The 23986-nt window shown below is 41.9% G+C and overlaps 1 protein-coding gene across 2 annotated transcripts; it reads right to left on the bottom strand.

Annotated features, from left to right (window-relative positions):
• Positions 1–229: 229 nt before the first annotated feature.
• Positions 230–23926, bottom strand: PPP2R3C (protein phosphatase 2 regulatory subunit B''gamma). Of its 2 annotated transcripts, XM_033143576.1 has the most exons (13): positions 23774–23905; positions 19071–19198; positions 12020–12124; positions 11799–11911; positions 10102–10199; positions 9924–9994; positions 8713–8845; positions 7767–7822; positions 7606–7681; positions 5459–5595; positions 4227–4364; positions 2462–2521; positions 230–634 (listed from the first exon to the last, which is right to left on the bottom strand). In XM_033143576.1, exons 1-13 carry the CDS (start codon positions 23820–23822, stop codon positions 446–448), a joined length of 1353 nt encoding a protein of 450 aa, XP_032999467.1. In that variant the 5' UTR covers positions 23823–23905; the 3' UTR covers positions 230–445. The 2 variants fall into 2 exon arrangements, with proteins under 2 accessions (XP_032999467.1, XP_032999458.1); XM_033143567.1 differs by lacking the exons at positions 230–634; positions 2462–2521; positions 4227–4364; ... (6 more) ...; positions 11799–11911; positions 12020–12124 and adding exons at positions 13992–14864; positions 15629–16415 and having other exon boundaries at positions 23774–23926.
• Positions 23927–23986: the final 60 nt, after the last annotated feature.

Raw genomic sequence — 23986 nt, 5'->3', positions numbered from 1 at the left:
TTGAGCTGCACATTTGTAACTACAGTTCTATATATCTGATATCTTAGATATAAATGACCCAGAGATTTGTTTCTTTCTTGCACATGATTTGTTTTTGCAATGCCAATGCACCCGGTACAAAACCAAAAAGAGTATTCAAGACCAAATTATACCAACAGGTGTAATTTGTCTAAACTGGAAGGTGGCTTGTAGGTTTAGGAATAATTTCAATAAACTTAATTTACCAGAAAAGTCTGTAAATGTTTAATTACATTTTCAACAAACAGCAATACTCTTTTCATTTTTTGCTTCAGAAAAGATCCATCTCACAAGCCTTATACAAAACTTGTCCATCTGGAGCTACATGGAAGCTTCATTTATTTGGGTAATGAATACATTATTCAGCTTTAAAGGGTCACTGTATCAGTTGGGCAGATCTCCATGGATACAGTCTATTCCTGTTAAATCATGTATCATCAAGATCTGTTGTGTTGTCATTGTCACTTGCTACAAGAACCTCTCTGTTCTCATAGGTCCAGAAGCCATTAAGATCAATTAAAATGCTAGTGACAGTGTCGCCTTGACTACTGTTGATTAAGTCCTGAAGAGAGATTTTGTAAGGATCCTTAGGCTTCACCATGTCAAATATTTCATCCTAGAAAAAGCAACCAAAAATTAACAGTTTCTTTAATGGAAGTCAAATAGGATAAAAATGTTTGCACACCAGTACCAGGACTTACTTTTTTTTAAATCAAAAAAAATTAAGTAACAATTTCACTTTCGCCTCATGCTTTGGTGTTCAATTCTAGTAGTAAAGCACATCCTGGCTGAAAAGGAGTATAAACTGAACAATATACGAAGGATGTGTTTACACTTGCTTTCAAAATACAGTCACAGTTAATTCCTCTAGTAAAGTTATTTATTACAGTGCTGCTCCCACACTGTTTGAGTAAATTACTGAGTGGTTAAGAATGAGACCTGTTTTGTCTTGGCAGCCAGCATAAGGAGCAATGGTCATAAGCTCCTGTAAATGCATTTTGGAGGGGATAGCAGTGACCTAGATTAAATTTAGAATCTGTATACACTAACCCAGGGGTAAGCAAACCCCTGTCCCTGTCCACTGTCCCTCAGACATTGTGAGGGGCCGGACACCCCTCTCCCGAAAGCACTCGCCCTCCCAAAATGACCCCCTCTCCCAAAAGGACCTGCCACCGCCATTCATGCTGCCGCTACCGCCTTGTCTTCGGCAGCATCGTCATTGTCCTCTGCCTCGGCCAGGGGTCCGCCGGGTGCAGACCCCATGCTGCTGGCCTGGGCAGTGGAGGCAGCCTCCCCGCCACCACTGCTTCCCTCCCCCTCAGCTCTTGACCATACGCAGCCGCCTCAGCTGGAAGGAAGGACGTTGCCCAGAGGCGTTCGCGGCTTTGGACTCGCAGGAGCTTCCTGCTGCCAATCCGAAGCCACGGCAGCGTTGTGGTAGTCAGTCCCCACGCGGCGAGGCCTCCACGCTGCACTGGTTTAGCGCAGGGGCTGACTGAGTGGGCGGCAGGGTCCGCAAGGTTCGCGGGCCGGATTAACGAGCCCAGTGGGCCACATCTGGCCCGTGGGCCTTAGTTTGCCGACCCCTGCACTAACCTAAGGGCAGATGTATAGCTACATTTAATTGCTCCATGTGACAGCTGTCTCCCAAGTGTTGATCTTTTTCAACAGTGGGTCTCGCATGGGACAGGTAATTTTTGTTGACACCATGGTAAGACTTTACCTACTTGCAGTAAAAAGCTTGCCTCACAAATCAATTCATGATTTCCAACTGACACAATGTAACACACACCACACAGCCACCAAGTGCATGCTGCTTTAAACTGTCCAAGGTGGCAAGCTATTTGCCTGTAAATAGCAAAAGGATCTATGGTGGCATGACAAAAGAGTTCTGGTTAATCAGCTACATGTAGAGGTTTTACTCCTTCGTGGCTGCTATGAGTTTTGGGGCCACCAGCTATCGTTTCCTCCACTTGTGCTGCTATTTATAGCCCCATTCATTAGGTGATGAGAATGAGGCATGTGTCCAAGCATCTATCAGTTCTCCCATTCAAGTTTCAAGGTGGATTCAGAAATCAAAGTAGCAAAATGAAAGTATCCTCTAAAAACTCCCAATTAACATTACATGGATAATATGTGAAATATTTGCCTGTTAACATTTTTTAGGCAAGAGGCATTCTAGGCCTGGTACGGTACTTTATACCACAGAATTATCTCCCTGAAGGTTCTGTTTGCCTATAGGCTAGATATATAGAATATTACTGTTTTTTCCAAAAACATTCAAAAATATATTGTACCAAATTCAATACTATTAAGACATTAACTGGAATCAACATTCTACCACGATACTGCCCCTAGTACATATAAACATACTCTCTCATTTCTGAAAGTCAGGTCTTTCTCATACTACTGCATACAAATAAATTTTGATCAGAAATCTAACCTTGACATCTTGAAAAGAAACTGGTTCTTGCCCATGAATTTTCATCTGTTCTTGAATAGCCTATGGCAACAGCACAAAGAGGTGTAACGTGTTCAGAAAACAAGACAGCATGTTTTCAAAGCCAACAGAGTAGATGTTACATGAATAAATAACGCTGCTATGTGCTAATTCATGCACATAATTTAGCATAGCTGTCAAGTTTTACCTTTTCTCATGAGGAAGCCTATTTGGCATAATGGAATTTCCCTTAAAATAAGGGAGAACTTGACAGCTATGAATTTAGCACTGTCTCCCCAGAATGCTAGAAGTATTCCAGGGTCTCAGGTAGAGGTCTTGCTCAGCTCCTGCTACCAAATATCCTTTGATGGCAGATGCTGGGAACTCATTCCACTGAGCTAAGAATCTTGTCCTTCATCATCTGTTTGGAGAGGTATGCTGCCTGTGTTCATTCCCCATGTGTGAACTGTAGGCAGGGACTGAAATCTGTCCTTTTCTCTGCAGATCTATCAAAGCAGAAAGCGCTGACCATCTGTTCAATCTATGTGCAACAATTCCCAACTTCTAGCCCACTTTGAAGAAAAGTATTAGAACTGAAGCAAGCAGCAGGCCTCATTGTTAAAATAGGCTTTTAGCCTCAAACTTTGAGACTAACTATAAAGTGTATACTGGAAGAAGAAATAATTGAAAGATGAAGGGCCAATTGATGTTTGTTATAGAAGAATTAATCTGTTTCATGCTGCTAAAAGAACACAGCTCTGGATGTATTTTAAACCTGCAGAGCATTTATTGTAAAAGCTTTGAAAGTGTTCCAGATTTTCTTTCTCTAAACCTTTAGTTGAATTATCCTACTCCTGAGTCATTAGCAGCAAAATACTTTGGTTGAGTAGGCACAGAATTGGAGGTGATCAATATTAAGGGGGTTAGCTTTTACAAACAAGACTGAATTGCTCTGATTGCTTTAATCTGAATGAAATATATACTTGTGTGGGATGACAGTGGAGTCACTATTTTATCTTCAAAATTCACAAAAGGACATGTCCTACACACACAAAAAGGATTAAACCTGAAAGCCATTTTAGCGCCTGTAAAAAGGAGAAGGGGATTTAAATTTAACAAACATTTCTACTAGATCATGTGGGAGCTAAAATTGTATCTCTAATGGTGTAACATCCTAAGCCTTAATATTAGCATCAGCAGATCTGTGAGTGCTGATTCAGTGATCCTCTATGAAGTACTTATTTGCTGGAAATAGTATAGTCACGGTTAGTTCATAAAGGTGTGTTTTTATAACAGGATCATCTGAGTGAGTTCCAGTCAATGAGAAAATGTAAGTTTAGAAAGAGCCTGCTAAAACATGCAGGCTGTTGTATGAAAGCTGCCCTCTGATTATATAGGAACCACAGCTTATCCATTATTACTGGTAGACAGAATATATTAACATCCCATAGAAGTTAGCCATTAGAGGTCATCAAAGACTATTACCTTAAAAAGAAGAGTTGTACGGAAAAGGCAAAACCTGGTATTTAATTAAAATCACAGTGGTGTATTTTCTTTATGTAAGATGTGCTCTGAAAAGCCATTCTGAATTATTTCCCTTTCTTAATGTGAAGTTTTAAACATTTATATATTTCTTTAAAGTTGACAAAAACCTCACCTCAAACACTGGTAGTTTAAAGCAATTGCCTGCTGATCTCTAGGTAGAGGCACAAAGGCTGTAACAACACATGTACAAAAAAATGACCTACCTCTACAAAAAGGGACTTACCCTAAAGAAATAATTAAGGGAAAAGACATTCAGGTATCCTTTGTTCTCTATATCAAGCAGCTTGAAAATATACTGCAGAGCTGCAGGTTCCTTTCTGTTTTCTAATGCAAGTACAAAGTCCAGGTACGTCTTATAGTCCTAAAAGCAGATGCAATCATGTTTATTATAGTCCACTTTCTAAATTGATTTTGCAAGCAGAACATAATTGGTGGCTATTTCCTTGTAGGGGAGCAGTTAGTTTTCATTGAAAGACAGCATGACTCAGAAAATGGCTGCTGAGAAAAAAAAGAGTGTGCAGAAAATACATGCTTTTTTATTGGATAGGCAACATACCCATAGATTTCTATCAGCACTACTCGTGAGGTTGTCCCTTAGTCTGAACAAAATGAACCATGAACATTTGAACAACAGCCTATCACAGTCTTCTAATGGCCAACCATTGTTCTAGTTCAACTAAAGCTGAATTCATGTGTTAGGCAATTAAATAATATTTAGCCAGTTAATAATTTGCTGGTCAATCATTGGCTGAAATGCATCATACGGCCTAGTGACCTAAATTCTATACATTTTACTAGAAGAAACATGCTGCAGCATATCTTATCGACAACACAGGTCTCCTGTTGTAAATAGTGTACAGAAACAAAAGCTATGTTTTCCCATTGTTCTATTTTTACCACCAATTCAGCTACCCGATTCCAGTTCTGCATGTACTTGTAAGAATGCTCTCCCCCCCAAAAGGACCACTTTTATTCAAAACACGGCAGCAGCTTTCTAAACAATAACCTAACTGTATTTTTAACTTAGGGTGGTAGACAATGGCCACTTTGCTGATTGACAAGGAGGGCAAGGTTTTATAAATGTGAATTCTGTATTAGTGGCTATATGTTTGTGCTTCCAAGGCTGTTTGTTAGTTTCAAATTATAAGTTACTTGCTGTTCTTGCTTTTGGCAATAGGAGGTAAATAAGAGCCCACTGTCCTCCCTATCACAATGAGATTTCTTATTCAGCTCGCTGCTAAGTTATGAATTTGCAGTGTGTGGGTTTTTAGCTGCCATTCACATGAGAATTTTGCCTTCATTCTATTTTGTTAGCATGCATATAATGTTATAGGCTTCAAAAAGTGGAGAAGTTCCAACTTTTTAAAGAAACAAAACAAAACCCAAAACACCACAACCTTGCCTTTACAAGAAATGCAAGATATTTCTTCTATTATGCATCTACGAGAAAAATACCATTTCTCCATCATAGGTCAGACACTCTTGGAAGACCCGGTCCAAAAATACGTTGGTCAGAGTTCCTGTTCCATATCGAGATAGTTCCTCCTTGCTAAGCATCCCATTGTGGTCTTTGTCAAGATTTAAGTACTGTCCTGCAGGGAGGGGGGGGGGAAAGAAGGGGGTGAGGGAAATGCAGTAACAATTTCTTGTGCCACTTCATAACAAAGGATTTGTGAACAAACATACTATAACTTTTTAGGTTTGTAGTAAGAGAACCTCTTGATTTCAACTGCACAGATTGGCAGGGTTTTTGTCTAATGAAGATGGTTGGTAGTGGGGTTGTATAAAGCCATGTTGTCTTGTAGTGACAGTACTTAATATTTACAAGTGGGACCGCAACAAAATGTTGCAGAATGGAGTGCTCCTATTCAGGGTTTCAGGCAGGCAGCCATGCCCTTTTCCAGGATACGCCATTCCCCTGTCCCCTCAACACTGAACATTATATGGCCATAAACATGTGCAGTTCTGAATAGCTGTTTTAAGACCCTCTTTTAGGTTTTCTGTACTTCTGCAAACCTTTGGTTTTCCCCTAAGCCCCTAAGCCTGCTGGCGCCTCTCTCTTGTATGAGTACTGTGAAGGTGCCTGCTTGATTTCAATAGGCAAGGAGTTCCACAGTGTAGGCGCTGCCACACTAAACGATCAAGTTCTTACAAATGCAGAACGGGTGTATTATGTGGCAACTGTAGTTGTGTCAATCTGTTGTTGTGTAGTCAAATGACTAGAGATGTGGATTGCCAGTTAATGGACAAAGACTGCATCTCCTGCCTAGGAGCACAAGAGGGCAGCATAACCCACCATGCCACAACTAGATTAATGCTGTCTTTATAAACTAGAGGAATTCTTGTTTTGAAATCTGAGGTGTGCTAAGAGCAAACACTGTGGATTGAGAGCTGTATAAGTAAGGGCTGAATGAAAAAGTTGTAATGATGATTTGAACAAGATTTTAGGTAGCTTGCATTTACTTATAGAACAATACGGTATGAATCTTGCTTTCTTCCAGAATCTCAAATGTGCTGCTTATGAGCAACTTACCACACGGTGGCAGCATAGAATAATACATCCCTGAAGCACTAGTTATGGTCCACAGCCTTTATGTTTCCCACCCCTGGTTTACATGAGACAGAAATAAATATATGCTAAATACTTAATCATACTAAATAGCTAATTAAAACTACTAAGATCACCGCTGGCAAACTAATAATCCATAAAACCGATGTCATCCTGCACTAGGGACTCCTTGGGATTCCCAGGGAGTGGCCTTCAATGGTTCAGACCTCCTGCATGGACGCCAATACAGTTCTAAAAAAAAAAACCACACACACACACACAACTAAAAATATATATAAATTAATAGAAATCTTCTTCTTCTTCTTCGGGCCTGTGATGCGTTTGCTTTTTCCTGGGGTGGTCTTTGGCACACGGTTCCCCCCTGGGCCCCAGCCTGCTCTTTCGTGCCCGCCGCCAGTGTGGTAGGCTCAGGGTCAGACCTTGGCTAGGCTGCATGATTCTTCGACGCCTCCCTGGCTTTCCCGGTACCCTCCTACCTCTTTCTTTTGGTGGTGGCAGCGGCAAGCTAGTGTCCAGCGGGGGGAGGGGGGGCTTCTTTTTGCTTTTTGTTTTCTGTTTGGCTTCGGAGGCCTCTGGGCCTCAGAGTTCCACTGGGCCACCAATGGGGTGCTCCCGGTCCTGGCGGCGTTGAGGCCATGGGGGGGAGGCTTCGTGTGGCCTCTGTGGTTGTCGTGTTGGGCACCCCTAGTTCCCCCCCCCCCCCGATCGAGGTGGTGTTGGCAGCACGGGGACCAGTCAGGCTGTGCAGTTGGTGCTGGCAGTCCTCAGGAGCTCTGCGCGGCCATGGTGATTGCCATCTTGCCTCCTAGATCCCTGCCCTTATGACATGCTCTCATGGAAGAAGTGCATATACAAACTACAGTGTCATGACACCTAGCTGCAATTCCAAAAGGGCTTTTATTTGCTTTTATGACAAAAGGGTGTTTATTTGTACCAAGTAAAATTATAGCCAGAACAAAAGAAAAGAAAAAAGGAATATAAAAAATGTTTGCGGGAAATGCTGGTTTGTGAGGATGCAAATTCTTGTACATACCATAAACCCTCAATGCAGAAGGAGCAGAAAACCAATTGGTTTCTTGACTTTCTTTAGAAAGTTCTTCATCCCGTAACTGAATAAGAAAATATTGAGTAAGCATTCAGCAAGTATAATGAGGAAACACAATAGGAAATGTAAATATAAATATAAATCTCTACCTCTAATAGGTCATCAAGGAAACTGCAGGCTAAAATATCTTGTATTTTTATCTTCCCTGGAAAAAAAAAACAAATTTACCCCCTCAAAATCACTTATTTCTTAATGACTGGGATATTCAGGAGCTTCATCAAGAAAGTTTCCACTTAGCATGACAAAGGTGATTGAATGAAAGGACAAACCAAGAACAAACTTAGTTGGTCTCTAAGGTGCTACTGAAAGGATTTTTTTTTATTTTTTATTTTTTATTTGAATGAAAGGAAATGGTTTTAATGTTTGGAAACCTTTAAGTCAACCAAAATTATGAGAGAAAAACAAATGTCATTTTTAATCAATTTTAAATAAAACGTTGGTCATTAGCACTTCATATAGTCTGGAACAGGCAACACGGAAATAATTACATTTAATAATTTTACTAATTGACCAAGTTAGTATTATTTCAGATGAATATATACTTTTAACAAGAAAGAAAAAGTACTCTGTTCATGTATTGTATTCGCTTGTATTTTTTGTCAATTTCCATTTGCCTTGATAAAACGTTATTCATATGCTGCCTTTTAGGTCAAGACTTGCCCCAGTTTTACTGCAATATAGGGGGAGGGAGTCTTATTCTGCTCCCCTCTGGGTGTACATAGTGAAAAATACTGAATGTCTACCTAACTTCAGTAAGCCCAGCCGGTGGGGGGAAGATGGATGCAGCTACAAGCAACTGCAGATACAAGCAGAACCTTGTCTTGCCCCCAGGGCAGGCGGGCTTTATAGGGCTGCCCCAGCACGCCTGGTCCCTGCTCTGCTTTCACTGCTCCTGGTCTGCAGTTCCCTTAGAGCCCAACAGGTCCAGTAAATGGGAGGAGATAGACATCCAAACCTGGCCAATGATGGTAGAATGAAGGTAGAACTAAAATCTAATTATCAAGACGGGGGGGGGGGGGAGCAAATTGAACTTACCTGTTCGGAGAGGATCTAAAAAGAAGAAGAATTTCCTGACTGCGGTGCAGACATAGAATGAGTAAAAGGATTTCTCTAAACCATCCAACTGTGGTAATGTGGGGATGAGTTCCAGAATATAATTTTCTAAATCCTGGGCAATGAAACAAGAACATATCTGAATACAGTATAGGTAGGGTTGCCACATTTCAAAAAGTGAAAATCTGAACACAAAGGCTTCCCCCCCCCCCCCAGTTGTAGAGCAAGGGTTGGCAACCTGCGTACCATGGGCCACAAGCGGCCCATGGGGGTCGTTTAAACAGCCCACGAGCCGCCCCCAAACCGAGCCGCCCACTCAGTGAGTCCCCACGTGCTGCGCTAAACTGCAGCGCTGGAAATCGCATCTCCGCGGGAGTGAACCGGCACAGGCGAGGTAAACCTTGCCGACCCCTGTTGTAGAGCGCCTTTTCCCCCAAAATCTTTTTTAAATGAAGTTTTTCAGCTACTTTTCAAGAAATTCACCAAAAAAGCAACACTTCCGATACAGGTTGCCATACGCCCGGGTTTCCCTGGACTTTTTTACCTATCTTCGGAAATTCTGCCCAGACGCTATTCCCATCTGACGAATCCCATATGTCTGGGAAATTCTGAACGTATGGCAGCCCTAGGTATAGGTGTCACCATGACTTGAGCTGCAGCTGTTCACACTTATCCTGTACTTTACAGTGGTCTGGAATGGACCATTTGTCTCCAGCTGCTTCCTACAGGCGGTGTAAGGATGCAGCAAGCGAGCAGTAGTGAACACTCCAGAAGAATCCCACTCTCATGCCACATACCCTTCCTTCCTGATGCTTGTGCATGCTGAGAGGCTTCACTGCCACAAACATAACACAATACAAGATGCAGGTTAGTTACCAAAGCTTTGTCAAATAATATTCTCCTATCTAGTACAGAGCAGTTAAGATAACCCTTGAACTGTGATTCTTTGGAACTGAACATCATATAGACTCATTGAACACCAGGTACTTAATATGCCAACTGCGTTAAGTAGAAACAGACTACTGCACTCTCTCTAAGAAACAACTAAAGGAGAATATTGCTTACCTGAAACATTCTAGTTTGCATACATAACTGTATGTAAACACCTGGTTACCAAACACATTCCCACAATTCAAGGCACGAAAAAGCACTTCAGTTTATGCCAGGTGACATGTTGAACATGCATCACCTACCGATTCCCTGAGGTAACCTTGTCCAGCCACGTCGTATAAGCTGAGACCTATTCTCGTTTGGTATAGCCACACTGTAAAACAGATACAGATACATGACAGAATCTGTTTTGAGGCAAAGAAAGCCAAGGGCAAAGTGAAACAAAATATGACAATACATTCAAAACAGAAAAAGACCCACCTTTCCTCATCACATAATTGAAAAACTGCATGATAGATATCCTTCCATAGGGATCGTTGTGAAGTAACTTAGCAAAGACTTTAGCTGTGAAGAACTGCCTGTGAAATATAAAAAGCAACAATTTTGAAGTTCTGCAGAGCCACTGTAAGTCTTCCATAGGTTCAGTCAGTTTCATAATTTACACATTTTCCTGATAATTATGTTGTGGGACTCTGATGTATGTGTGAGTGGGTCTTTGGAAGGGAGAGTACCTTGACTGAGCAAGGAAGGGTGTATCATGGAAACATGGGACACAAATAGGAAACCAACCCACTTAAGAAGCTCACAGATTCCACCTACACTGAACAACAGTTCTGGAAAAAAAACTCTAGTTGGTGCAATTCATTACTGCTTTTCATTCCTGATCCAAATAGTAATAATTAACCAAAAGCCTAAGAAATGTCTCAGAGCCACATCCTAGTTTGAATGCTAATCTGACGTAAGTTCGAGTACATGAATTACAGTACATGAACTTGGAGCAACCAAGCTCAGCAGCATCCCTCCTCCCCCCCCCCTTGCAAAAAGTTAGGCCTGATTCACACCTAGAAACAGAAGGCAGATCCTTATGGAAAGCAACTTCCAACACAGTTCCAGAAATGTTCACCATGCAAACAACTATGGGTAAAAACAACAAAAGTGTGGTGAAAAATCTACTGAACCAAGCATGAAGCTATTCCACAGGTATGGCTTTCCATGTGGCTGGGTTTGCAATTACCACTGCTGCACTGGGAAGTATTGAAAACCACCGTCAAACTGGGTTTCAGGTTATGGATTGAACGCTCACATTGTTAGAGCCCCTCAGAAGGTGCTATATCCTGAAGAAATATTATAATAAGCTCTGCAAGCATAAAGTCTTGGCAAAATGTATCCTCTTCGACACCTCTCTCATGTCATCTGCTTGTTATTTGACCGGCTTGAGCTTTCACCTCAGTTCTGGTAAGAAGCCATGAATATGCCAAGGACTGCTGTCCTATACTCACTATCAGGATGTTTCTGTCAAACACATAAAAGCACTCTGCTGCCCTAATGTGTACAAGGTCACAGCCAAAAAACCCACTTATTTTGCTACCTATATTGGTACTTCCCCTCCAACCACTTTGCAGCTGTTCAAATATTTTCATCAGAACTTCCTTCTGACAACCAACAATATATCCTTGCAGAACTACGTGAATTTTACCATGAGGTAGAATATGAGCAATCAGGGATGTAGAAAGGTTTAACTCATTCCTGAGTTACTATTTGCCCACCACCACCAGTATCAGCAGTACTGTTGCACTAGTCCAGTCCATAGATTTCTACTATCAGGCTCACTAGTCATCAGCCACTGCCACCCCTGGCTCTTATCACTGCTCCCCATAGCTGAATTGGTCTGTAGGCCATGAGGAGAGAACCCTCTCTGAAATCCTAGAGAGCAGCTGCCAGTCAGTGTAGACAATACATAGCTAGATGGACCAATAAGCTTGGTATAAGGCAGCTTCCTAAGTTCCCGTGTGTTCTAACAGCTCTTCTAAAGAGCTGCCTACGAATTTAAAGAAGCACACATAGGGAGAAATAAAAATTAAGTCATAACAACCTGCAATTTGAATGTTGACCAAGACAATCCAGAACTCTAAGCTAAGGGCAGAATGGTGTAAGTCCTGAAAATATAGATCCCTTACTTGCACTTAGATCCAGCTTTCTCACCAACTTTCAGGAAGCTTTCATAGTTGATCATTGCTTCATCTCCCATCATAGGTGATGTCTGATGTTTGTCCAGCAGAAACCACAAATTCTTAAAAAGGGGGGTGGAGGCAAAAAGTTAGGGAACTATTGCAAGATAAAATGATCAAGAATTGTTTACCTGAGATTAAGAAACACATTTTCATTTTTTTTCTCTTACTTGCAGTTCTTCGTTATCTAGTAGTTCTCTGCTTTTTCTCTGCAAAAAGACTGCTCTGGATTCTTCTCTCAGTTTCTGTAATAAAATTTCATCTTCTGCTGGCAGCTAAAGAAAGAAAGAAAGAAATGCATGTTATTTGTAGTGTGGTATGGCTCTACTGACCAGAACCCAGGCTGGGCAATTACAGTAAAAATTGCATGCAAACATGGTTCATGGCCACAACAGAAATTAGTCGACTTTTCTTCAATATGCAAAAGTGGCAAAGAAAAACAGTAGATTGATGTGTATGTCACCTGTCCCAACTATTTTTAAATTGTCTGCATGTTGGCATAGCAATAGTGAATTCAAACTCACAAGTCTAATATGTGCCTAATATAGCTTGTATATAAACACATGCTTCTACAAGTTAAACATCTTTTGAGTATTAAAGCCTGACAACAATATGCAAGGTCCCACCACAACAAAATGAAGCAAGCCTGCAAAATGGAACCAGTCCTTTTCATCACCTTTTGAAAACTCAAAACTACAATGTATAGCTCAAAACTGATTACATTTGTGCTACAGGAATTATTGCATGAAGTCACTTTATCTGTAGGTTTGTTTTCTCTTCTTTTGACAAGTAGGTGTATAAAAATGGACAGGGTAAATCTGATTTCCTGAACTAGCCCATCTCCACTCCATAACCAATGCAGCTTGTAGCAGGCAGTAGCTAAGAGGCAACAATGAAAGGAGGTTCTTCTCTTGCCAGAAAGTCAGGTGTGTGTCTCCTTCCCATTCCACCATCCGCTGAAGAAACCTCAGTAAGAGAAGGCACAGTTCTGCTACATAAGATTGTAAGAAACAGCCTTATTTGGAGTCAGATCACTGGTCCATGCTGGCTGGGGCTGATAGAAGTTGTAGTCCAACTACACTGGGAGGTCATCAGATCAGGGAAGGTTATTCTAAGGAGCCCCCGTTAGTCAATCTGATTTGACAAGAGCAGGGCAACCACTGTTCAGAAGCCTGTCGCCCCTGCACCTTTTAAAATACAGTATGGAAGTCACTTTATGTTAAGAACTCTCAATTTTTATTCCACCTTGTGTACCCATTATACAGTAGAAGATGGAATGGTGGGGCTTTGACGTTTACCAGACCTCCCTCTGGCTGAGTCGCTGCAGCATACAGAGGCTGAGAGGGGGAGAGGCAGTGGTGAAGTCAGCAGTGCAAACACACCAGCAGAGCCACTTTTAAAAGGCCAAGGATAATTAAAGACCAAAGGCCTGGCTATAGAGGAAAGTTTTTGCCTGGTGCCATACAAATGGCACCAGGTGAGCTTCCCTGGGAACCGCATTCCACAAACAGGAAGTCATCCTCGAGACTTCTCATGCAGGGGTCCCACAAAGAAGGGCCTAAGATTAAGATTGCAGCATCTGGGTTGGTTCATATGAGGAGCGGCAGTCCTTGAGGTATTGCAGTCCTGAGCCATTTAAGGCTTTATAGGTCAAAACCAGCATTTTACATTGGACCTGGAAACTAATTGGCAGTCAGGTCAGAATTGGTTTTATATGCTCAGCCCTAACCGGCCCCGGTGAGCAACCTGGCCACTGAATTCTGTACTAGCTGAGGTTTCCAAACAGTCTTCAGAGGCAGCCCCATGTATAATGCATTGCAGTAATCTAACTGCAGGGATCTTTGGATTTAAGATTTTAGTCAATTTTACCAGCTTTTATGTAGTAACAAAAAGCTGATCATATTTATGAAGATTTTTGATCAAGAATGTTATGTATTTGCTATTGCACAGTTCAAATAATGGGGCAAATTTAAATGAATTGTAGAATGTCTTGCATGTAACTGAATGTGGACATTCACCCCTTCCCATCAATCATCTGAGCCTAACTGCAAACCAGATTCCAGCCTCTACTTACATTTGTAAGGCCCATCTATCAGATTTATGTGCACTGTCACCTGACATTAAAGTACCGGTATATGACAAAATTTACTGTGGATAAAGAATTTATTGCAGAAACTGAGGGAAAAGAAGAAAATTACACAATCACTGGAAAGCATACAATAAAAATGACCATTGCTACATAAAGACAAAAAGCAATGCAAGCCGTAACACTGAGTGTATTCAAGTACATTTTTAAAAGTTGAAGAAACCAGAGGTTGACAGTCAGTGCAGAAATAAAAGAGGTAGGCAGAGTGTTGAATAGCACCAATTCCATGAGCAGCCCATCAAAAGCACTAGCTCAGTCACATGGTAATTACTCTCTGTGGACCTGCTTCATGGTAGCACCACCACGTCTTCTTGGTCTCCCTCTCCTCCCCCTTGAAGGCACCCCGAGCACCCATGGGCCTGGAAGAGATGCTTGTACTTCAGTTGCTCTGGGTGTGCAACCTTCCCAGTGTGACCGAGAAGGGCCAGGACTCTCCCCCTGGGCAGGCACAGGAGAGGTTTCTGTGGGGAAAGATCTTGCTGCTGAAAAGAAATCTATAAAATTGTGTCTAAGGAGATTGAGCTCTTGGCGGAATCGAACTATCTCAGCATCAGTTCTGTTTGTGTCCAGGATCCGTTGAGTCCTCTGCTGTTGCCACTCTTCCTGGTGAGCCCGGAGCTCAACTTCGGCAGCCTGACGCTGTTCTCGCCTTGCCAGTCGCATCTCCCGGATGAGTCTGTTCTGAAATGAGCGCTGCTGTTCAAGGAACAGTCGGAATGTTGTGTCCATGGCCTCCCTTCCAGCTCTTATCTCCTCCAGCAGGCGGTCTATGGTTTCCTCCCGCCGTCTTCTAGCCCTCATCTGTGCCACCCTGTCAATGGCTGGCACTTGTGGCCTGAGTGCTGCCTCTGGGTCACCTGTTGCTCTCCCTGTTTTTTGGGGGAAAGAAAACAAACACACACACAAAAGATTAATGTACCTCCAAGAAATGAAGAAGCATTAATAAGGAGGAGTAAGAGTACATGAACACAGTTATTGTAAACAAAACAGAAATTAGGAGGGAAGGAGTTCAAGGAGAAGGAACTTACTGCTATCATGTCACTACCTCCAACTGGGTATGTTAGCAAGATAATTTATATTTATTGTTAGCAAATAAGATGTCAGAAAAATGAATGCTTTTAGTGGTAATGTCATTGGTAATATGTCTAGCCAATCTTTGTAATTGGGATCCCTTCTCTGGTAACAACAACAATAGGTTGATTGAGGGCAATAGAATATCCCACTACGAATTCATGTTTGCAAGCCAAAATAGTTTCAGTGACAGTTGAAAGAAAAGTCCAGAGTGCAGGTGAATTTTGTAACTGCCTTCTTCAATCCATGATAAAGGATTCCTTTAGAAAGAGAAGCAGAAGCTTCATCCAGCAAAACTGTGGGACTGTCAGTAGAAATTAGGTTAAGGACATGACCAATTTGAGGACACTTTACTATGGAAGTGAAATTAACTATGTGGAAGGGGTGGGGAGGGATTTCAAAGACAACTCTAGCCATCACCAAATATAGTAACATGATGAACCCTCCTCTCTTTCCATGCATTGTTAGATTAAAAGCCTAAAGCAAAGAGAAATAGAAGCTTAATTACAGCAGTGGGTATTCCTTCAGAGAGAAATTTGGACAAATGATTAAAAAGACTCACCTATGAGTACTTTGTCCTGGACTCCTGCTTTTAACCTCTGTTCTGAATTGCAACTGGTTGGCAATAGCTGTGGAGTCTGAGCAGAAGCTGACCTGGCAGGCATTAGAGTGTCCGGTTCTTGGAAAGCAGATGGTAGTTCTTCCTCGAAGGCAGATGCAGTTGCCACTGTGCTGGAGGAAGATGAAGAAACAGGCTGCAGGGGCAGCTGAAAGGAAGCAACTTCTTCAAGTTCAGATTCCACCTTAATCTTCAGCACCTCCTGGAGGGGCTGCGTGGCATCACTGAGTCCTTCAAAGGTTGCTTCCATCTCAGACTCCTCTTCCACCTTCCAGGAAATTTCTGGTATAGGTTGCCAGGAAGGCCCTGGTTGAACTGTGGTAGTGGAGGGTTGGAGTCTCATAGCCTGACTCACTGAAGAGGGGGCAGTTTCTGTTTCTCCTCCACAGATCTCATCCAGCTCCCTGAAGAAGCGACAGCGAACTGGCGTGGCCCCTGCCTTGCCCATAGCATCCTTTGCCTTGCGATATGCTTTACGAAGATCTCGGATCCGGTTGTTGCATTGGATTCGTGTGCGTAGGAATCCCTCCTCAGCCATCTTCTTGGCTAGGACAGCATACAAATCACTGTTGGTGGGCATGTTCTGAACCCGGCGCTGGACCAGCAAGGTATTCCAGTGACCCAATAGGACTCTGGTCTCCTCATCTGTCCAGGTGGGGCCACGAGGGGCCCGGCCAGATGATTTGGATTTGCCTTGCAGTTCTCCCTCCATAACAGTTGGGAATGGTTCCTGGAGAAAAAAGGCAAAGTGGTCTCTGCAGACTGAGTCCAGTGTCAGGGCAGAGATCTGCACTGTGTGTCTGTGCCTGCAGGTCTCAAACAGCTCTGTGCTGTAAAGTCACTTCCAAAAGAAGGGACAGCAGAGTAGAAGAGGAATCTCCCAAGTACTTGCCATGTTAGATGCAATGAGCAGAGGGCAAAATCCCCAAGAGAATGCTTAGCACATGAATGTTTTGGACAGGGTTTTATAAAACCCAAGAATCTGGGGTAACAAATCTCTCAGTCTTCCTCAAATACAAGAACAGGGTTTCCCCCTACAACAAGGTAGACTCCCCCCCCCCACACTTGATGTACCAAGAAGCATGAGACAAGAAACCACAGAACAAACTGTCCAAAAATGTAACATGAGACAAGTCCTGCCACACAGGGCAGATGCTTCCAGCGTACCAATCTGTCTGAACAGATGTTCAATAGCATTCAATTGAAGAAAAAGAGGTGCAGAAATTTGCACAACAAAGGAACATTGCAATCTTTGAAATACACTTGTGCTCCCTCCCCGTTGTCCTTCCGCCGACAGGTGAAGACTTGCTTGTTCCAATAGGCTTTTGGGAACTGACTGCTTTTAATGAAAGGGCTGGTGCCATGCTGTTTTTATTGTAATTATCGGCATGGTTTTAATATATTTTATATATGTTAAATGATATCAATGTTTATTATATCAATGTTTAATTGCTTCTAATGATTTCCCCTCCTGTTTTTAATGGTTCTTAATTTTATCTGGAGGCTACCTTGAGTCCCATCAAGGAAAAAGCTGGGGTATAAAGATAAAGATGATAATAATGATGATAAACTGTAAATACTAAGTTTCTCTTATATAATCCTAGCTCTATAGTTAAGCTGCAAGCTTATGGACTCTGGGAGGAAGTTTCTGGGACCATAGCATGGATCTGATGTCACAGGGGGAGCCTCAGCACTGGGGGTGGAGATCTGATGCTGAAGCCTCCCTCATCAACAGTGCCAGGATACAATCCTACACCTACAATATTTCCCTAAGAGTGAGCACCAGAGAAACTCAATCGGACTTCCTTCTCAGCTGATATGTATAGAATTGCTCTGTTAACTTCACAAACTCTTGTGAGTATTGTTTGTAAGAAAGACCTTCTAAGGGAAAATTGGAAACCTGTGGTGGACTCTCCATCTTGCTGTGATTTTAATTGATGTTAGCCGCCCTGAGCCCGGTTTTCTGGCTGGGAAGGGCGGGGTATAAATATTATTATTATTATTATTATTATTATTATTATTATTATTATTATTATTATTATTATTATTATCATTGGACATTTTTATGCAGATGTTGGATGGTCATGAGTCATGGATGCTTTAGTTGAGATTCCCGCACTGCAGGGGGTTGGACTAGATTCCTTGAGATCCCTTCCTACAATTCTATGATTCTATGTTCCCTCTTACGGTAAGAAAAAAATAGCATGCAAAACATATACAGTGACAAAAGGTCTGATTATAAGAATGACACAGCAGTGTAAATAATATTCTATTTTTTGATCATTAACATGATTTAGTGGTCATAATTGCACATTTATTCTGGAAATATCTAAAGTAGTATTGGTGGGAAACTTGATTTAAATTAATGATTTAAAGTGGCCTTTTATTGCTTATTTAAATCACACTGATTTAAAAGGCCACTTTAAATCATGTATTTTAATCAATCCACCCTGTTGAACACATAATGCAAAATGGTTAAAGCTTACTGGTGAAACTTTTAACAGGCCCTCTTTATACCACAAACCTGTAAGAAGCAGCTGCACTCATCAGCAAATTCACTTGGACAAGTAGTAGAGGATTCGTATCCCACCCCACCCCCAACCCAGACACAGTATACATAGACAAAAACTGTAATGCATTATCTCTGCCTACTAAGAACGCAGTATTAATCAGAATGGGTCTGGATAGCTAAAAGAACACCAGCTGCCATGTATACCTGCTTGTTTGCCAATACCACTGGGGGTGGGGTGGGAGCTCTACTGGTGGTACTGCTGTTAGTTAAGCCATGATATGCAGCAACCAGAGGGGGTTCCGTTTCTGTAGTGGCGCCCGCTCTATGGAACTTGATCCCCTTTGAAATAAGGCAGGCACTGACTCTGATGAGCTTTTGATACCTGCTTGAGACCTAAAAGCTTACCTAGGCATTTGATGGTTACTAATTTCCACCTTTGAATAGGACACATTGCTGGCTACAGCAGATAGAATTTTACAGTGGTTTCATGTTTTAATATTATTTTACCCTAATGATTTTTTTTTTAATTTTGCAAACTGCTCTGAGATTACTCAGATGGAAGAATTGTGTGTGTGTGTGTGTGTGTGTGTGTGTGTGTAAGAATTATTTGGAGTAGAATCTATGAGTCAACCACAGAAGATCTTAGTTATGGAAATCTGTTTTAAACAACACTGTTGTGCAAAACAAAATAGAGTAGGATTCCTCTCCTTGGTTATCTAGATGTCAATGGACTTTGTAGTGAAAGGAACCAATTAATGTGTGTGCTTAATTCCCTTTGGTAATATGAAACTAGTAAATTGATTCCACAAAACAAAGGTAACACTTTCCCCCTTTTAAACTGGAGAGCAAATGAGCACTGAAAATCATACTTACCCTATAATAAAATCGTGGTATGCTCATATAGGATGCACTGGCATTTTTCCTCCCTCCTTTCCATTCTAGGTAGTATTTTGTAAACAGCTCCATCTCTTCATCCTTCAGCTCTTGATCACTCCTTTTAGCTAGTTAATGTAATATGGGATGCATTACATTTCATAGCAAAATGTACTTCCATATACAAAATATTTATTTCTGCTTTTGTATAATTATGCCAGAGACTTGCAGCCAAATGATTTGTCAAATCTCACATACCTGTTTGAAACACACACACACACACAAACAAACACTCTGGCTTCTCTGCCCAATATTCTCTCAGTCTCCAAAGCAACGTTGGCTGCAAAATCCCTTCCTGCTAAGAGCATACAGCAGTTCCCATGAAAGCTTTGCCTCCCAGAGTGACTTTTCACTTTGTCTATGTAAGCTTTAGTAATTATTAAAAAGCTATTGTTGAGCTCTTTCCCAGAGCTGTTAGAATGTTCTACTACATCACAACAGCTGTACTAACAGATTGAGAAGGGTTGCAGGTTTAAGGGCAGAACAACTTATTATTTCTATTTACTTGTAACAGAAGTCTGATGGATGCTTTGAGATTTTCTGTGTTTGCAACTCTACAGGTAGAAAAAAAGACATGTCATGGTGAGTGGTTTAACCTGTGGAAGGGGAAGTTAAGAATCTCTCAGAGCTATTTTCCTCCTCTCACACCAATTTATAAATGGGGTTTTCTATAAATTGTGTCCACATGTAGTTCAGTCCCTCGTCTATTTTAGAATTCCAGTATCAATCTTGCATAATATTTTATGCATTTTAGTAGCAACCTCTCTTAGCCATTTCACATTGAGAAATGCAATCCTTACAGCCCCATAGGGAGGAATACTGATGCCTTTTCTAGCCTCTTAAAAGGGAGCTGAGATAGCACAACGAATCAGTGTTAGAAACTGGGATAGAAAAGCTAGGAGCCAAATGGCTTCTGGGACCTGGGTTGTGGGTGCCAAAACAGAATGTCTAGTCACCACGGGGGGGGGGGGGGTTCTAAATTTTGTTTTTCCTCCGAGATAGGTAATCCTCTCAATCTCAAAGTTTCCCCCCTCTCTCGTAGCTGCAAAAGCAAAAGCTGGTCCTCCAAGACATTCTGTTTTTCTTGAAGACCCCCTACAGTTCTCGTGACAGCTTTCTGTTCCTCTTTCAGATGGTCCAGTTCCTCACTATTTTTTTCTAACTTGTCCACCTCAATTTCTAAGTTGTTAACCTTCTCACCTAGTAACCCAAACTGTTCAGGTAATAAATTGGTAGATTTTTCCAAATCCGTGTGCACTTGTTGTGCTAAAGCCTTCATTGACTGGGCCATCTCTTTCCTAAAATCAATAAATTGCTTTGTGAGAATATCAGTATAATCTGGCTTCCTAGTATTTTCTAATGCTGTCTCTTCCTGTACACTTGCACGCCTTTTCTCACTGGAGGCCTTCCTAGTTGTAGTTCCCAACTCATGTTTCGCTTTTTCCATGTCTATGCTGAGAAGTTTCCCAGGCTAAAGCCTTTGTTATGTCTTACTCAAGATAACACCTGCAGTTCTTGACTCTGCCCAGAAGTGAAATTATTTTCCCACTCCCGAGCAAGGTCAAGAAAAAAAAAGAAAAAACTAATACAAAAAGGAGAAGAAATTGTTAATACATGTTTAATTTGGTGTTTACAATAAAAATACTGGTATTGTACTTCAGTTTTCAAAATACTCTACTCTTTGTTGTTAAACTCCTTAACATATTGTCTGTCCTTAACATATACTTTGAGGCTTCAAAGCACATACATTTCAGTAAACCTTGAGTGTCAGCCAGGCGCAAAAAATGGCACCCATTTCAAATGGCCTTGCTAATTTCAAACCCTGACTATGATGCTCCTTCTACAAACCTACTTGCAAATGGTGATCAACTTTTGAGGTTGCTTGGTTCTGTATTCTGCCACCTTTGGAGGTGCAGTTGGAGGGGACACAAGAGTAGGGCTTTGCAGCTGCAGCAGATTATGAAATTCCCTCCTGAAGGAGGTTTGGTTGGTCCTTTCTCTTTTGACTTTTGGGTGGGTATGCTTTTAATGTGTTTGGAGTTCTTTAATCTCCTGACGTGGCACTGTAGTTTCTTAATTGACTCAATGCTCTTCCCCTGTCACTGTGTGAATGATGCAATAGACCTGTTGTGTCTGTTTTTATCCCCTCCTTTTTATTTTATTTGTGTTTTAATTGGGGATCTGCCTTGGGGGCCTCAAAGGCAGGGCAAAACTTTTCAGAAATAAAAGTAAAATCCTAGCCTTGTCTACCATGCATTGCAGGGAATTGGACTACATGACCCATTCGGTCAACTCTAAATTTTATGATTCTACCATCTATTTTAGGAAACAGCAAAAATGCATTTTGCTGTAGATCAGTTTTATAAAAATTACAATATATGATACAATAAATTATCTAAAATAAATAAGAAAATATAGAATAGGAAAGCACTCAATTGTGACAATCCCTAATGGTCATGTAATCAAAGCCATTACATGGAAGGAAATATCAGCTATGGGTGCCATTCACTGGATCTACCAGATTGAGATGGACTAGGAAAGTACTTTCCCTGGGGACGTGGAATTCTAAAGTTCTCAAAAAAAGTTATTAATCTGCTTCACCCAAACAATCCTCTGAAAGGCTTTCCATTCTGATCCAAAAAGTATATCCCACACAGCCTAGTGGGCTAGTCTAGACATAGGGCCCAAGACAATGTAACAGGGTAAGCAACTACTGTATTGGTACTTTTGGTAAAGACAATACAAATGCTTGTAACGGGGTACCTAACCCTTTTCAGCCAGAGGGCTGCCCAAAGGGTTGACCGACCTTCTGAGAGCTATGTGAAAGTGATGGCCATTGCAAAATGCACACTCACTAAGAACGCAAGAATAGTCATGCTGGATCTGTCAAAAGACCTATCTCATCCTTTTCTCAGTGGCCAATCAGAAGTCTATAGGAAGCCTACAAGCAGAACAAGAGGCAATAGTACTCTCCCACTTGTGATTCCCAGCATACTGTCTCAGACAAGGTGTGTATACACACACACACACACTCACTGCACATACAGACCACATCCTCAGAGAGGCAGACAAACACATTCAGACATACACCCCACCCTTCAGCCAATCAAGAGAGGAGCAAGGCTGGGGATTCCTCCCCATCTTGTTTCCTCAGTGTTAAGACATTTTAGCAATGGCACTACATCAGAACGAGAAGAGGTGCCTTTGAAAGGAAAGCAGTAGACAGGAGAAAGAGAAAAGGCACCCAGTTTTGTTGCCTGATTTTGGTAGAGGGCTGGTGGACCACAGAAAGCTTTGTATGTCAGATGTGGCCTGAAGGCTTGCCGCTTCTGGCCTATAATATCACCATTATAATTCCTCATCATTGGGGGGAAAGTGATGACAGTATGGGTGTCATAGGTAACTGCAGTTATTTATCAATGTCACATAATACAGTAGCAGCTATTTAAGAGCCACTCTAGAACCATGTTGGATTTGAAGATTGAGTCAAGCCCCCATCAATGACTTCCTGCCACAATCTTAATTCCCAATATGTAATACTGGGTCCAAAACAAGAAAATGTTAAAGCAAAAACAATATGAACTGCAACAGAAAATTATTATGGCCTAATAGTAACTGTGAAAATTTATTCTATGCATTAAAAGTAATCATGATAAGAGTAGGCTTGTTTCCTCCACACATGCCTGTGGATTGAACAGTAATTTTAACTTGAATTATGGATTGTAAACGCAAACCCAATGACAGTGTAGCATAATAATCAAAACAAAAAACTGTTTGGTCTACAACAGTGTTTCCTAAATTTGGGTATCCATCCAAGCGCATAGCCAGGATTTTTGTTGGGGGGGGATTTGTTGAGGGGCAGGACTTTTGTGGGGTGTGTGGCAAAATTGACACAACTGGTCAGTTAACTAATTCTTGGCTACGCCCATGTAGCCAGCTGTTTTTGGACTACAACTCCCATCATCCTTAGCTAGCAGGAGCAGTGGTCAGGGATGATGGGAATTGCAGCCCAAAAAAACCCCTGGTCTAGAATGACTATGAAGCAAGATGCTGTCTTCCATTCGCAGGTAAAGTTAGTTAATACAGATGGGGTCTAATGTGGTGTAATTGGCATTGTGCTGGATTGGGACAAGAGACACGATTTCAAATCACTTGTGAAGCTCTTCCGGTGAAACGGGGAAAGTCACTACCTATCTGAACTTCACACCTCAAGAGGCTTGTTGTGTAGAATGAGAGAAACCCATGGAAGGTGGCCTGACCTCCTTGAATGAGGGTTACAATAGAGGTAAGGCAGGGAAAAAATGAATTATAAGGAGAGTAATAAGGTGAAATAAGAGAGTCAGAAAACCGCCAAAGGCAGAGAGCGTAGCTATTTCTGTTCACTCTGGGGCACCGCTAACGAGAGGCACGGAATCCTTTCAGGGTGGAGACTGGAAACTCCTAAAAGATTTCCCTGAAAGGGCTGCGCGGAAGAGACGGCGGCCCGGTGGCTGAAGCGCAAAAGGCCAGCAACCGGCCTCCAACGGTCAGTTGGCCATTTCGTGTCCGTGAGGGAAGAAGGAAGGCGCTGACAGTTCTCCTTGTCCTCCTCCTCCTTCTCCTGCGCCCACCTCACCACTATAAATCCCTGCGCGCGCACTCACGGTCGCTGCTGGCGGCCAAGCGGCTCTTCAGCGCCTGCTTCCAATCCATGTCCCGCGATACTCCCGTCCCAGACGACCATCAACCGCTCTCCCGACAACCGCCGCCGACAACAGACCAACATCCGGGAAACGGCGCTTGCGTCACGTGACGGCCACTCCGTTGCCGCCATCTTGCGTGCAGGCAAAAATAAAAAAATAAAAAAGCTACCAGGC

The sequence above is a fragment of the Lacerta agilis genome, chromosome 1 (genome assembly GCF_009819535.1).
Source record: "Lacerta agilis isolate rLacAgi1 chromosome 1, rLacAgi1.pri, whole genome shotgun sequence".
NCBI classification, from domain to species: Eukaryota; Metazoa; Chordata; class Lepidosauria; order Squamata; family Lacertidae; genus Lacerta; species Lacerta agilis.
The sequence above is the reverse complement of the archived record's forward strand: the minus strand, read 5'-3'. Positions and strand labels throughout refer to the sequence as shown.